The 16560-nt window shown below is 41.9% G+C and overlaps 1 protein-coding gene across 1 annotated transcript; it reads right to left on the bottom strand.

Annotated features, from left to right (window-relative positions):
• Window positions 1–3619: 3619 nt before the first annotated feature.
• Window positions 3620–15042, bottom strand: LOC131760833 (spermatogenesis-associated protein 31D3-like). The gene is made up of 6 exons (XM_059070930.2): window positions 14959–15042; window positions 14593–14679; window positions 14238–14258; window positions 5167–5212; window positions 4509–4569; window positions 3620–4253 (listed from the first exon to the last, which is right to left on the bottom strand). The coding sequence occupies exons 1-6, from the start codon at window positions 15040–15042 to the stop codon at window positions 3620–3622; spliced, it is 933 nt and encodes a 310-aa protein (XP_058926913.2).
• Window positions 15043–16560: the final 1518 nt, after the last annotated feature.

Raw genomic sequence — 16560 nt, 5'->3', positions numbered from 1 at the left:
CAGTGCCTTCGTTAGGGGTGAGGGTAGCCGGAGGTAACTGCGTGCATTCTTGATGCACTCAGGTGTGGCTTGGATTGGGTACAAGCTCCCTGGAGGACAGGGAAGAGAGTTGAATTTGGCATAATACCTAGTCCTCAAAGGCCACAACTTTCTGGTGATGTCTGATCCTGTCTCTGTTCTGTCTAACACTTGTAAGACAACTCTGGTCAACAGAAACAGCTTCTTGATTTGAGGACTTGGTACATGCCCATTCCTCTTGCTGTGGGTCAGAGAGAGCCCCACAGTTGCAAGGATGTCCCTTGTCAGGCTGTACCTGGGTCTGCAGTTTCTTCTTGTGCTGACTTAACTCCAAGGCCTCAGATTTGAACCTACATGCCAGCTTCTCCTCTAGGATCTTCCCAATGTCTGTCATGAGTTCCTGAGCTTCAGGAGGCCCATAACTCACAAAGATAGCTGCACTTTCAACGGAGTCTTGGTGCTGCACAAAGTTTGACATGAATTTAGCTTTTTGCTGGGGACTTTCCTGGTCTTTGATTTTCCTCTTGGAGTCAATCCACTGAAAAAATCGCCTCATCTTTTTTTTGAAGTAACTTTCTGGAGGAAGCTGTTCATTCTGTGTCAGAGGTGGGGAAGTGTCCTTTAATTCTCTTTCCTCAACAGGGTGGCTCTTCTTTCTGCCTGTAGACGTCCCTAGTCCTGAATCCTCACTTCTGTATTCTCCTGCTTTGGAGCCCGGAGGTCTCTCTCTCTTTGCAACAGGTGGGAAATTCTTATCCTGGCAGTTCCATAAGACATGCTTAGAGGGATCCTGCCTCTGCTCCGTGCTGGTTCCACTGTCCTCCAAGTGGACTTGCAGCACTTGGGAAGCTGCCATGTCCCTAGTGGAGACACTATGGACACGAGTCAGTGAAGACTTGGAAGGCAACCTACCTGAAATCAGTGGCATGTCAGTGGGACAGTGTACAGCCTGGCTATGCTCCTTACCCTCAAATTTAAACTTTAACTCACTAGGGAGCTGGTTTTGAAGGTCTGATAGTTTAGAATCTTGGGGAACAGTTATTTTTGGTGAGGGACATTAGGTGGTCAGGGTAGTTTCTATTTTATCCATATTGACGTATGCCATTTGGGAGCTTTCCAACTCGCTGGTTGTCAAGATGTCACAATATTGTGATTTAAGAGCACACAGCTCCTTGGCCTTGAATATCTCCCTGGACACATTGGACATGAAAGAATGTCCTAAATTCTTCTCCACTATCTTTTGGCCCTGAATCATTTCTACTCTATCACTGGAGTTCATGTTCCCATCCCTTGGCTCATGTCCATCCCCGGCTTACCTTATGGGCACCTCTGGGCTGCATCTGTGGTCTAGTAGAGTCTCACTCTGACTCACTTTGTCTTTGTTTCTGTGTGTGAGCGGCTGAAAAGTCTGCCACGCTCAATTGCCTGAACGTCCTCTGCAAGCCTTTGGTCGATATCAGAGTGTGATGGTTGCGGGGCCCACTGTCCTTCTTTGTCCACAGATGAGATAACAGGAAGAGGATGATCCAGCACCGGGACTGAATTTGTAGTTCTCACCTTGTTTCCCTGAGAAGTTTTAGAACTTCCTTCAAGGGGCTTGGAAACCTCACCTTTGGAATCCACCCCAGAAATATGGGTGGTTGAGGAGGGAAAGTCAAATTGAGGAAGAGACCATGTTTTGGCTTCTCTCAACATATAACATTTTATGGATTCAAGAACCTTGAGGGGTAGACCCCATCTCTGAGTCACACGAAACCTTAAAATATGGGCTTCTAGCACCTTTCGAGTGTTAGGATCAAGAAAAGAAAGCTCTAGAATGCTAATCTGGTGGTAGACTTTATCTACCATTGCGCCTTTTGAATCTGCGTCTTTCATATTGGTCTGGGAACTCCCAGGAGGACGCAAGGTATTGTCGTCAGCCAGCCATGAACGACACACACGTATAGGAATCCTACCTGCACTGATCTGCCAAGACTTCGTGCTCACATGTAATCTAAGAATGGTTTTTATTTGATTCCAATCTATGTCCTTCCTTGAGACATTTAATAATTCATCCCCTGAGTGATACCTTGAGTGACACACACAGTTAGTTTTTGTCTCCAAAGCAGCCCTCAGACCCTGCACTAGGTAACATTCTGAGGCCTCTTGTGGACTGTCTTCTGGGCTCTTCTCTAGGATATAGCCAAGATTCTTCCTCATGTCATCCCTTAGCTGAAACTTTGTTGGGGCCCTCCCATGGAAATTTGCTGGGAGACCCAATTCAAACTTCCCTCTATCCTTGCTATCCTTGCCCTGAAGCTCAGAGATTTGTAAGTGAACATGTGTGCCTCTCTGCTGAGGTACTTCTGTTAATTTATACTGAGGCTCCATCAGTGCTGGGGACTCTAGATTCCTGCAGGCTTGGAGGCACCATCGTGGAATTAGCCTCCTTGGAACGTGAAGCTCCAATTTCTCCTGGGGTTCACTGGTGATATGAAAATGGCCAAGGATGGAGACTGGTACATAGGCATGGGACAACCAGTTGACCAATGGGAGGTTAAGAGCTTGAGGACAAGTGGCTTCTTGAGATTTTTGGAGCACAGGAGCTAAACCCCACAAACTTTCCTGTTGTTTCTGCAACACGTGCCATTCCAAGTGTTGATTTCCAGTCACGATATGAAAGTCTGACTCATTCTGGAATCTATGGAAAGACACTCCATGGTCCCTAATCTGGGATGGAGAAGAAGATGGTAGAATTGGGAGTTGGGATTGAAGGTGGGCCTGGGGCTGGACCTGACTGAAAGGTAGGGGCTGGGATTGGGGTTTAGTTTGAGGCAAGGGTGTGGATGTACATGAGGGAGCAGAGGGGATGGGAATAAAGAAGTGGTGGAGATTCTTGATCCCGCATTTTGAATGCAGAAGCATTAGAGATTCCATTGAATAAAACAGAGTGAGACTCTAGTGGGGAACTACTACTAGAAGCCAGGAGAGTAGCCACTAGGGACTCACTGTGCAAAGAGGGAAGACCCCAGAAGGGCTGGCTATATTTCTGCTGCAGGTTTTCCCCCACAGTCATGTCATATAGGAGCTGCTGACAAATGTGCAGCTGCTCTGGTTTGCTTTCACTGTTCCAGCCAGTTTGGGGGGGCTGTAGTGTCCTTTACGTCAAGTGACTGCAATGAATTCCCTGAAGATGTCCGTTCGTATTCTGATATTTGTTTTGAAAATAGTCCCTCTTCCTTTTGTTTCTTCTCTAAACTGTGGAAAGCCGTTTTCATTTTTATTTGTCTCTCCAAGAGTCCCTGGATGTTAAAGCCAAAGAAAGAATGGATGTTGGCCTCCACATGCTTGGTAACAGAGTCTCCCCAGAGACAGGTGTCTGGTAGATGGAGGGAAACATTCTCTCTCTGAAAATCAGAGTGTGATAATGTGGGGAGGAACACGTTCTTGGCATTAGCTTACCATGAGGAGAAGTCTGAAATTGACAGGCTTGAATGCTCAGTGCCTCTGATTGTTGAAACACAAGTGGACAACCTGCCAGAGCTATCTAGAGATAACTTCTCCAGAAGATGCTTCAGTAAGATGGAAGCTGATTTAGGTTGAGTCACAGATAAAGTGCAGTTTAGCTGTGGTAAAACAGAGTTGATGGTGCATGATGACAAGCAAAAGAATCGGGGTGATTCACTGCCTGGGACAAATCTGATAAGGGGTTGATATCTTGGGAAAGGGTGGGGTCAAGAGAGAAACTGGTATCCAGAGACAAAGTGGCCTCTCGTGGGAGAACAGGATCTGCTGTCTGAGTGTCATGTGGTAGGAGAGGGGGAAAGGCAAGGGGTTGGGGTGGGGAATAGTCCACTGGGAATTCGGAATCCAAGGAAGGAAAAGGCTCTGGTGCCAGAGAATGACCCAATGGGGAGGGTGAAAAAAAGTCACCTAAGGGGGTCATTGGGTTAGGGGAGAGAGCGGAGGGGGGCAGTGGGGAAGGCTCAGGCAGAGAGGCTGGTGTTAGGTCTCTTGAAGGGACTGTTGAGGAGGCAGGGAACAGAGCAAACAATGACTCAATCACAGGAGCTGTGGAAGTCAACGGGAACACAGAGGAAGTAGGATCTTCCAGGGCCTCTGGGAGTAGCAGCCGATTGACCTCAGCAGTTGCATTATTACACACCTCACAGAAGGGGTCTGGACACAAGAGTTGACGAAAGCGGGTGATGTCATCGTGCTGGCCCAGGGGGCTGCAGAAGACAGGAAGTACAAAGATGCAACCAGGACCAGAACAAACATGAGACCCTGGCAGGTCTGGCAAAAGTATGGCTGCCCAATGTATACTATCCTTTCACATTCTTTTACTTCCTTAATCTCACAATAAATCTTTTATCCCCCTCCCCAAGGCTTTCACATTCTGAATCTGAGGATTTTCCCTCCCATGTCAATCCCAGGCTTCACTGAGGCCCTAGAAATTCAAAGACTCCACTAAAAAGCAGGATATGGGAAAGAAGGTAATGTTCAGTCACCTTTGCAGAAGAGAAAGCACCTTCCTTGCCTCCTCTACATCGCTCTGGAAAGTTCTCCAACCTGGGAAACCAGAAGAGTGATGAAGGTAGAAACAAGGAGACCTTATAGGAGGCTTAGTAGAGTGTCCTTTAGCGGTACCCTTGGTGGATTGGACTTGGAGAGCCCCAAGAACTAGGAAATAGGGTCACATCACATGGTCAATGATAATAATAACAAAGCTCAAATATATGTTGCTTTATCATTCACAAAGGGCTTTCATATGTATTCTCCCATGTGATATTCAGAACCACCCTTTGAGGAATATAGGTCAATGGTTATTTACCTCAAAGAGGAATCTGATCATCCAGGAAGTCAAAGGACTTTTACAAAGTCAGGACACAGAAGTTCTGACTCTTGACATCTCAATGGCCACCTGTCGGGAAACACCTATTGCCCAGGCCCATCACTGCTTCATGCCCAGCAATGAGCAGAGCAGGGAATCTGAGAAGTGTCTCAGGCTCTGACAGCCTTCCCACAAGCCTCTCCTCTGAGAACTCTGGTTTCTGAGAGAAACTGTATCTAGCAGTTGACATCCTCAGAGATCAGGGACCTTGGATCTCATGGAAAAGGCAGGAAGGGTCACCTTGGAGAGTTCAGGTGGGATAGGCAGAACCTTACCTTTCGGTGTTCCACCTTTCCTTCTCCCCTTGGCTCTGCGCTGATGCTGAGAACAAAAAGAGAAGAATGAAGGGCTGGGGCTCATTTCTCTCACTCCTCTCTAGGAAACTCAGATATTCATTATCCATGAAGATTTCAAAGGTTTAAAATGCTTTCGAGGGCTTCCCTGGTGGCGCAGTGGTTGAGAATCCGCCTGCCAATGCAGGGGACGCGGGTTCGTGCCCCGGTCCGGGAAGATCCCACATGCTGCAGAGCAGCTGGGCCTGTGAGCCATGGCCGCTGAGCCTGCGCATCCGGAGCCTGCGCTCTGCAATGGGAGAGGCCACAACAGTGAGAGGCCCGCGTACCACAAAAAAAAAAAAAAAAAATGCTTTCGATTTTTTTCTTCTTTGACAAACTCAAAAAGGACTTTTGTCTATGATATCCATACTTGATATTCTCAGTCAGAAGTCATCTGCCCAAGAGGGCATAGCATCTGAGGCCAACAGTCACGTCCATGTCCCTCAGATAGGACCCTGTATCCTGGAGCTCAGGCTCCAGCCTCTGCTCAGAGGCTCAGCATTGCTGCTCTGATCAGCCCAGCACAAAGGAAGGCTTTGTCGAGTGATGCCTGACATGAGAATGTGACGCATGATCAAGCATTGGGGAACTCTCTTCTCCTGCAGAGATCCCCAACTCTCTAAATAACCCAACCCAGGGCCACAAAGTTACTGCAAAGTTATTGCTTGGGATTTTATCCTGGAATCTCCAAACACTCAGATGGGCCATGGGCTTCAATTGGATGCCTTAGTCTCCCCAGAACTACTGGCCCTTCCTGGCCTATGATGTTCTATCCTCTCCTTGAACTTCCCATCTTAGGTGTCTCTCTGACCCAACCAATCTCACTGAGAAATGTGAGCAGGGGAACAAGAAAATAAAGAATCATTCTTTGAGAGGCAACTTTTGGCTCCAGCTCCAACATTTAAAGAGCTTGGGAGACATTACTCCAGTCTTTAGAAGAAACAAAATCTGAACCAATTGAAAGTCAGTGACTTTTCTTGTAGCATTAGAGAATTAAGGTCACAGGGCAAATCACTCCAAAATCTTCATAGAGGGTGAATGCAGAGAATCACAGTTGAGGTCAGCTTACCTCAAGCAGAGGCCACTGGAGCCATAAATTGATAGGAACACTTAAAAGGACACTTTGACAAATTGCTAGAGGATGCACGTAGGCTAACATGAGAGCGAGAAACTCCTACGGTCATTATCTTAGGGGGGCCTCCACCTATTCATGGGTTTCGCCTATGGGAACCCCACCAGGTTCTCACGGTGAAGAGCCATGAAAAATTCTGATGTTTCTGGTGGAGGAGTGTGGGAATGGGAAGAAAAGTAACAATTTTGAAAACATTCTGAAATATCCCGTGAATGTTCTCCATAACAGAAGCTTACTCAGCAGAGGAAAAGACTACCAGAGACTTATCCCACATGGGAGAAGGGAAATTATCCAACTCCATTTCCCTCTAGCCTTCCTATCTCTTCTAAAAAGTGAAAAGAAAGAAAGAGAGAAAAGTGTTAGAAACATCTGTGAATAACCCAAGAACACAGGCCCACTAAAAGACATATTTAATCATATCCCCTTCCCCCACCCCAGCACCTTACTACCACATCAACAGGGCTCCAGTATGGTAACAGAGGATGATAGCCGAAAGAGCTGCAAGGCATAGGCTCTATATAAGGAGGAGACTTAGGGAAATCTGAAGACACCAAGGGAGATTAAAACAAGGACACCATAGGAAATTGAAGTCTCTGACATATACAGCTACAGTAAATATTAAACACAACCAACACCTACCTAGATTAACATAAAACTTCACACTAAGGTGTATTTACTTCAGTTCCTATTACCCAATACATTATGTCTGACTTTCAACAAAAAATTACAAGGTATGATAAAAAGGCAAGAAAAAACAGTCTGAATAGATAAAGCAAGCATCAGATCCACATTCAGATATGACAGATTTTTGAATTGTCATACATGGAATCCAAAATAACCATCGTTTCACGTTAAGGGCTCTAATGGAAAAAGCAGAAACATGCAAGAACAGATGAGAAATAAGCAGAGAGAGGGAAACTCTAAGAAAGAATCAAAAGGAAATGTTGGAAACCAAAAACACTATAACAGAAATGAAGAATGCTTTTAATTGGCTCATTTGTAGATTGCCTATGGCCAGGGAAAGAATAAGTGAGTTTGAAAATATGTCAATAGAAACTTTCCAAACTGAAATGCAAAGAGAAAAAGAATTTTTTAAAAAAACTTTAATTCAGAATATCCAAGAACTGTGAGACAGTTTCAAAATGTATAATATACAGGTAATTGAAATACCAAAAGGAGAAGAAAGAGAGAAGAGAGAATAAGAAATATTTGAAGAAATAACAGCCCAGGATTCTCCAAAATTAATGACAGATTAACCATAGATTGTGGGAGCTCAGAGAACACCAAGCAGTATAAATACTAAGAAAGTCTATACCTGGGCATATTTCATTAAAATTGTAGGAAGCTGAAAGATAAAATCTTGAAAGAATACAGAAGAAAGTAATATCCTACCTCTAAAGGAACAAGGATAAGAATTATGGGCTTATCATAAACCATGCAAGCAAGAAGAGAATTGAGTGAAATATTTAAAGTGTTGCAAGAAAAAAAATCACCCTAGAACTTTGTGTCTAGTGAAATTATCCTTAAAAAGTGAAGGAGAAATAAAAACTTTCTCAAACAAAAACTGAGGTACTCATCAGTAGCAGATTTGTCCTGGCATAAATGTTAAAAAAGTTCTTCAAGGAGAAGGAAAATGACAACTCAGATCTACATAAAGGAAGGGAAAAGAAGGAATAAATGATGGTAAAACAAAACTTTTATTTTTCTTATTCTCAACTGACATAATAATACTAATGATAGTGTATTGGGTGATTATAGTATATGGATAAGTGAAATAAATGACATCAGTGTTACAAGGGACAGGAGGGAGGAATTGGGAACTCTGTTATAATGGAACCTGCACTACCTATGAAGTGGTATAATGTTATATATAAAAGTGGCCTTAGATTAGTTGTAAATGTATATTACAAATTCGTGGGCAACCATGAAGATATTTTTTAAAGAAGAATACTTGACATGCTAAGAGAAGAGAGAAATAGAATCATATAAAATGCTTGTTTAAAATCAGAAAAGGCAGAAAAAGAGAGGAAGAAAAAAAGAATACACATAATAAATACTAAACAGTTACAGATATGGCAGATATTAATCCAACTATATAAAAAAAATCGCTAAATGTAAGTGGTCTAAATTCACCAATTAAAAGACAGACTGTCCATGGATAAAACAAGATCCAATTATATGTTGTCTACAAAACACCCACTTTAAATATAAAGACACAGGTGATTAAAAGTAAAGGGAAAGAGAAAACTGTACCATGTTAACACTGATGAAAGAAAGCAGGAGGAACTATATTAATTTCAGACAAAGCAGACTTCAGAACAAGGAAAGTTATGAGGGATAAAGAGGGGCAGTACATAACAACAAAGGGGTCAACTCTCCAAGAAGACACAACAATCCTTAACATGTATACAATCTAACAACAGACTGTCAAAATATGTGAAGCAAAAACTGGTCCAACTGCAAGGAGAATTAGGTGAATCCACTGCTATTTTTGGAGACTTCAACACCCCTCTATCAGAAATGGACAGATTCAGCAGGCGGAAAATCAGTAAGGATATAGTTGACCTAAACAGCACCATCAATCAACTTGATCTAATTGACATTTACAGAATACTTCATCCAACAACAGAATACGCATTCTTCTCAAGCACATGTGGAACATTGACCAAAATAAACCACATTGTGGGCCACAAAACATACCTTAACAAATATATAATAGAAACCATACAAAGTATATTTTCAGACCATAATGGACTTAAACTAGAAATCAAGTACAGAAAAATAGCTGCAAATGCCAAAATGTTTGGAGAGTAAACAACATGCTACTAAAACATGGGTCAAGGAAGAAATATCAAGAGAAAACATATTTTAAACTAAATGAAAATTAAAATACAACTTGTCCTGTGAGTTGCAGAAAAAGCAGTACTTAGAGGGAAACTGACAGCATTGAATACATCTATTTGAAAAGATTTAATATCTTTGAGGGACTCTGGTTTGCTGACCTGATCGATTTCTCCCTGTTTCCAAAATATTGGGAAACATGAATTCCTCCTTAAGTAGCACAATGACAGAAGAAGGAGCCCCACCCAACACACAAAGGCAAGGATGGGAAAACCTAGGAAGTTGAGCTGAAGCTCAGCCATGGTGCAGTAAGTCTCCTCAGACAAAGAGGATGGTCCAGATCATCAGAAGTGCATTGCTGCCTCAGGCACCTGGGCATTGAAAGTGCACATTCTAGACTAGAGTTCTAGGCCCACACCACAGAGGTTAAGTGTGAACACCAAAGGTTCTAGAGGGTGGGGGAGGGGACAACACAAGAGAGAGAAACCCACAATTGTTCCCCCACCATCCAACCCAGCAGATCTATGCATCCCTCCAGAGCCCTTTAGATACCTCTAACCCACCTTCCAACCCACACATTTATATACCATATATTTACCTTAGTGAAATTTTCTATTTATTCCACACATTACCCAGATATTACCTGAGACCCTTTTACTGCTTGGTGATCTACCTTTGGACCCCACATAATATTTAAAACTCTGCTATGCCAAGGGATTTTTACCTCCAAGCCTTCGACTACAGCTTCCCCTCATACATAATGTGTTCTCACCTGTATGAAGCCAGAAATATACTCAGAAGAAATATACCCCCCCCATATCTCCTCAAAAGAATTCACATTCACCAAAAAGTGTGAGAGTGCAGAGTAGCCTGTACCAGTGAACAGGAAGCATGACCAAAAGGGAAGCAAGGGCATGGCACACCCATGAACCTATGGCAAACAACTTAAAAATCTTTAGTAATTCTTTTTTTCCTAAACTTCCTCTTAAGCTATTTAGCCCCCTAAGGTTCTCAAATCTAGCCTCCTCCACCCATACAGTGTCTCATCCTGCTGCTTGCTCCCTCTTCTGACAAATCCCTTCTCAAAACATTTAAAATTTTTTCTTTATTTTACAGAACACAACCCGAAGGACCAAACACACCCTGATTTTAGGGTGGGCTTCTCTTTAACATAACTTCTAATGAGCACAATATTTAGCAATACGTTTTAGCTTTTTTGAATCACACTCATGGTTACTTCTTCTATGAAAAGTTTTATAATTTTTTCCCCATCTACTTTCTTACTTTCCAGCAAAATTCCTGTTGGCATCTCCATACCTTTTTAAACAATGATGTCATTTTTGTTGATGTGTAATATGTATTTATTTCATCTCCCCGTGCTAGTCATTTAATAGTTGTAGTCCTTATACCTTCATTATTTAGATTATAAACTGCTGAAATTAAGCTGTGTCATTTCCTTACTTTGCTTGCCTGTATTCCCTCGTTGAGTCTGACGAATCAGTCTTGACCCCAGATACCGAATTCTCTCCCTCCGCTATGAGGAGGATACTAGTAATGACAGCTCCTTTCTTTACCTGTCTTCTCCTGCATCCACAGCTCCACTGTTGTCTCTACCCAAAAGGAGGGTACATTTCAAGCCCACTCCATCTCACATACCCTCCTCCCTTGACTGCAGGAGGTGTATCTGTTCAGAAAAATCCCTCCACATATCTTTGTATCTCTGGTATTTTTTTTTTTTATAGAAAGTCTGGTCCTGACTGTCCCTGAGGTCCCTAGGATTCACAACTGTAAAAACATCCTCTAAAGTCTGAGCAATATAAGCTCCACCAAAAGAATTTCCAGGAGAGAAGGGGTCATGAAAATGACACATCAAATATATTCTTCAAAAAAATGGCCTTGTCATAAAAAAGAAAGAATGAGAAACACTGATCCAGATTAAAGGAGACTAAAAACACGTGACAACTAAATGCAGTCTGTGATTCTGAATCCTGTAATGGAGGTTTTGAAAAAAAGCCACGAAGGACATTACTCAATAACTTGACAAATATGGAATATGAATGGGAGATTAGTTAAAAGTTTTATGTCATTGTTAAATTTACTGAAGGGGATAAATAACTGTACTGTATGTAAGAGAATCTTCTTTTTCTTAAATACACAATGAAATATTCAAGGAGAAGGTGCATGATGCATGAAATGTATTTTCAAATATTCAGAAATGTATGCATATTTTTCATATACGTGTGTGTGTGTGTGTGTATATTCATATATAGAGAGAAAGGGGAGGCAGGGAAGGAAGGCGACAGAAACAGAGACAGGGAGAGGAGAGAGATCTCAAATGGGTCAAAATGTTAGTAGGTAAGTCTGGATAAAGGGTACATGGCTTTTACCATCTATGCAACTTTTCCACAAGTTTAGTTATTTTCAAATAAATACATTTAAAAAATGGACCATTGCCTGCTGTCCTGGATTTTACCTAAACTTTGAGATTTCTGCCTTTGATTCTTGCAGCTACCACCATCACCATACCCAAACGCCAGAAATGTGTAATGCCAGCTTTAAAAGTTATCTCACGTTCTGTCCCAGGCAAGAAATCTGGGATCCTCTGCACATTTCAACAGGATTTTACAAAATGCTGAAGAAGAGCACCACCCCCTCCCCACCAACAAATTTTTTTAAATTAAACACAATACCCCCAAAAAAGAAGGAAAAAAAATCAACATGTTTACAGCATGGAACCCCTAATTTTTCTTATCTGGTGCCACCAGGTCATCTGTCTGGCGTTTTGTGGTGTGAATTGGTTTGCCAGCACTTCGTCTGCTCTGCTCACCACTTACCATTCCTCCACCAGATTTCCATCTTCCAAAAATGTGTTGACATCTTTTGTTGTATCCTCTCTCCTTCTAGTCATCCTTAAGCACTTATTCTTTTTAAATCCTTTGTTTGAATAGTTTTATTGAAATATAGTTCACATACCATACAATTTACTCATTTAAAGTGTGTAATTCCATGATTTTTAGTATACTCACAGACATGTGCATCACCACAATTTTAAAAACATTTTCATGACTTCAGAAAGAACCCCGTAACCTTTAGCTATTACCCGCCACCCTTCATCTCCCAGCTCTAAACAACCATTAATCCACTTTCTGTCCTCTCTTGGTTTCCCTATTCTGAACATTTTACATGAATGGAATCATATGTGGTTATTTGTGACTGGCTTCTTTCACTTAACGTAATGTTTTCAAGGTTCAGCCATGTTGTAGCATGTATCAGTGCTTTTTAATGCCAAAAATATTACACTGCATGGATATACCATATTTCATTTACCCATTCATCAGTTGATGGACATTTGGGTTGTTTCTGCCTTTTAACTCTTATGAATAATACCGCTATGAACATTTGTTTACAAGTTTTTGTGCGGACATATTTAGTTTTCATTTCTCTTGAGTATACACCTAGAAGTGGAGTTGCTGGGTCACATAGTAATTCTTTGTTTAACATTTTGAAGCACTGCCAGACTGTTTTCCAAAACAGCTGCACCATTTTTCATTCCCACAAGCAGTGTATCAAGGTTCCAGTTTCTCCACATTCTTACCAACACTTGTTTTAATCTGACTTTTTGTTTCTAGTCTTTCTTGTGTGTGTGAAGTGTTGTATCATAGTGGCTTTGGTTTTCATTTCCCTGATGGCTAGAGATGTTGAACCTCTTTTCACCTACTCTTACTTTTTTTTTTTCATCTACTCTTGCTTTTAATGTCATTTGGGGAAAGAGAGAAGATAAACAAGTGTGTTTTATCTACTGTGTTTAACTCGAAACACAATAGCTCATTTTAACTGTGTGACAGGAAAACTATTTTCTTGTAAATATTTGAAAACACATATAGTGATGTCAAGTCTTTATCAACATGCACAGTTTACTACTTCTATTCTTTCTGCATGTTATAGTTACCGTGTGATTAAGGGAAAGCAATATTGTGCACTGAATTTGATCTGTAAGATTACTTCTTGTACGCGGTTGAGGGAGGAATTCATTCAAATGACTCCTTAGGGTTGACTAAAAGGCAGAGCAGAACTGATTGCCAGAGCCTCTAAAGCACAATGCTTTTTTGTCACCAGTGCTGTGTACATCTGTTGTGAATAACTGTGTACCACAGGTGATAAATATCAAAGAAATGTGAGAGCTTTGACATGGGCACATAGCATGTGTCTTAAGAGACAGATGACAAGATGTTTAAATGGGCTTTTACACTTTAATCAGAGTGTAAAAGATGGGATGTATCACACATGCCAAATGATAACTGTGAAAGCTGGGTGAGGGGTATATAGGAGGTTACATTGTTCTGTCCGCTTTTGTGCATGTTTAAACATTTTTGTACTAAAAAGCTTTAAGAATAATAAAAGATGTAGAGTGACTCATAAGGAGAGGGAGGGAGCAAAAGGATATCTGGCCAGCGTGATCAGTCCATCAAGACTAGAGTTTAGCTGTCTCTCAATAAGGAAATTTCAGGAAGTGTAATTCCTTTGAGGTTGGGAAAGAAACTGCTTTCCATATAACAGGAAGGAAGAAGGAAAGGAGGAATGGGAACGTTGTTTTGGTTTTTTTTTAATGATGTTGATGAAAATTTCCCATCTCATGACTTCTAGTTCCTCTGTGAATGCTGGTTTGGCACATCTGCTGAGCAAGTGGCACAAATTCTCTAAATTTGAGAAAAGTGAAGGAGATTTGAAATAGATTTGAGTAGCACTGGAGAGAAAATGGACTAAGGAAACAGTGACCTAAGTTCCATTTGTTTTGTTCACATGTTAGTAAGCATGGAATAAGAATTTGTGGAATGGATGCATTATTTCCAGGTAGTATGAGGGCTGAATTTATCATGGCATCAGTAGACTTGATTGTGAGATTTAATCCAATAGTCATCAGCTACTTATGGGAAGGTATTTCTGGAAAAGGCAGAGATAGGGGATTTTGCCAGACAGGAAGGATTAAAGGTGATTGGATGGGGCCAATTTGTAGTGGATCTTTTTAAATGTTGCTTACCTGATAGACCACCAAGCCTACCTTGGAGAGAGAGAAAAAGAAGACAAGAGCTTGGTGGATAGAGGAAGAGTAAGTGGAAAAACGACCTAAAGTTGAAAAATTAACAAGCAGTATATAAGCTGGAAGGATGGAGGATGAGGGCAAAGGGTGGAATGTCAGACTGTATTATTCCAGATGGCAGAAGTGTTCCTGGTAATAAGCTCTACAGTGTGGCAGTGACTGCACTGGAATGGAAGTAAAAATGAGATGATGTAGAACAGGGAAGCTGGGTTATTGACAGGTCTATCCACATGGAGGTTAGGGCCCTCCACCACTCCTCACCTCTTCATGTTCCCCACCCTGGGCCCCCTCCCACCTTTTGTCCCTCTCCCGGGGGCTCCACGGAATCTGCCTTCTCTCTGTGACCATAAGCTTCAGATATTGTAGGATCAATGTCATAACTCTGGATAAGAAAATAAAAGTAGTGAGAGAAGGCTGTAGTGGACATCTATTTTTATTTTTTTGTTTTAACACCCAGTATCCATAAGTCTTTCTGGAAAAACGACTTCAAGTGCTCTCTAGGACACTCACCCTATTTTTGAGTCCCAGTCTGTACAAGTAAGGTTGCCTTCCCTCTAGACCTCACTGTAAGAGTGGGTATGTGTGCAGCCTTGGCCAATAAAAGGCAGTTCATGGTAAGCCCCCAAATGTCTGATACCCCAGTGCATAGTCTAGGACTCACCTCTGGTTCATGAGCTGCAGGTATTCTGTGGGAGGTGTACCACGGCTCCACCAAGGCTATTAATATCAGTGGTGGCACCTTCATCTTGATTGGTGAACTGTACACACTAAGGGCGATATCTTGTATATTCCCATCACACATAGATGGAAGGAAAGCACCATGATCACCTTCCCCAAAGAGGGGGATGCCATCTTGATGACATCCTTGGAGATACTGTTTTAGTACTCAAAGACACCCCCATGCCTTTTTTTTTTTTTTTTGCGTTACGCGGGCCTCTCACTGCTGTGGCCTCTCACGCTGCGGAGCACAGGCTCCGGACGCGCAGGCTCAGCGGGCATGGCTCACGGGCCCAGCCGCTCTAGTGGCACGTGGGATCCTCCCGGACCAGGGCACGAACCCGCGTCCCCTGCATCGGCAGGCGGACTCAACCACTGCGCCACCAGGGAAGCCCAAGAACGAAGTATTTTAAAAGGAACCACACTTCTGCTCAGACAATTAAAACACCTTTACAACTGACCTAATCAAAAAGAGAATTAAGAAAATAAATGGGGGGTCCCGCACGGCAATGGAAGAGCACACTGCATGAACTCAACGATGATTAGACTGCAGCAACACTCTCCACGAATACAAATAACTAAGAGCCTCTACTTGTACATCATTTTAATTTACTTTTCTTTTTCTGTTGTTGTTGGCCGTGCCGTGGGGCTTGCAGGGTCTTAGTTCCCCGACCGGGGCGGGCGGGGGGACCAGGCCCCAGCAGTGAAAGCACCTAACCACTGGGCCACCAGGGAATTCCCTTCACAGTGTTTTAGAAAGCAGGTTAACATTAGATTTTAGCAGGTCAACAAGATTTTAACATACACAGCAAACTACGTATCAAACCACATTGAAAGTCATATGACTAGAACGCTTTAAAACATTTAAAATGAATCTTTTCTTTCTTATTTTAAATGAAGACTGAGAAAATTTCCCAGGAATGGGAGGTTTTTCCTTTGTGAAGCAGGTTTTAGGAACAGAAATACAATTACAATGCCTTCTGACTTTAAACTCAGAATGCACATTTTCAAAAGCGTCGCACCATGTATCTCTCATTACAGACTAAAAATAAACTTTTAACTTAATGAGCTACTCAAAGGCTTGTACTTCCCTTTCCTGACCTTGACAGCTTTCCCTTGCAATGCACACATTTTAATAATAATAACACATTACTAGCATTTTAATATTTATAATGAAAAATTCACCCAATAACCTAAAAGTTATCACTTTAAAGCCCAAAATGGTGATTCATCTATCAATTAACTTCATTTTAAGAGAACTCCAGACACTCAGATTATTCAAAATAATGTACTCTGTATAAGGAATAATATGCTCATTTCAAACAATGTTAAAGTATTGCTTGCTGTCACCTTCCTGCCATCAAAAGGATGTGTTTTCTGTCTGAGGGAGTTCTGACCACTCATAACAGGGTATGCACTTGGCGTCTTGCTACTGCTTTCACCCTCACCCTGGTAATGAATGCTGTCACGCATATACCAAAATGTTAAATCAGCAAACACCACATAAAGCCTAAACTAAATAAGACAGCTAACTTTAACTCGGCTA

Source organism: Kogia breviceps, chromosome 8, assembly GCF_026419965.1.
Source record: "Kogia breviceps isolate mKogBre1 chromosome 8, mKogBre1 haplotype 1, whole genome shotgun sequence".
In the NCBI taxonomy this organism is placed as follows: Eukaryota; Metazoa; Chordata; class Mammalia; order Artiodactyla; family Physeteridae; genus Kogia; species Kogia breviceps.
The sequence above is the reverse complement of the archived record's forward strand: the minus strand, read 5'-3'. Positions and strand labels throughout refer to the sequence as shown.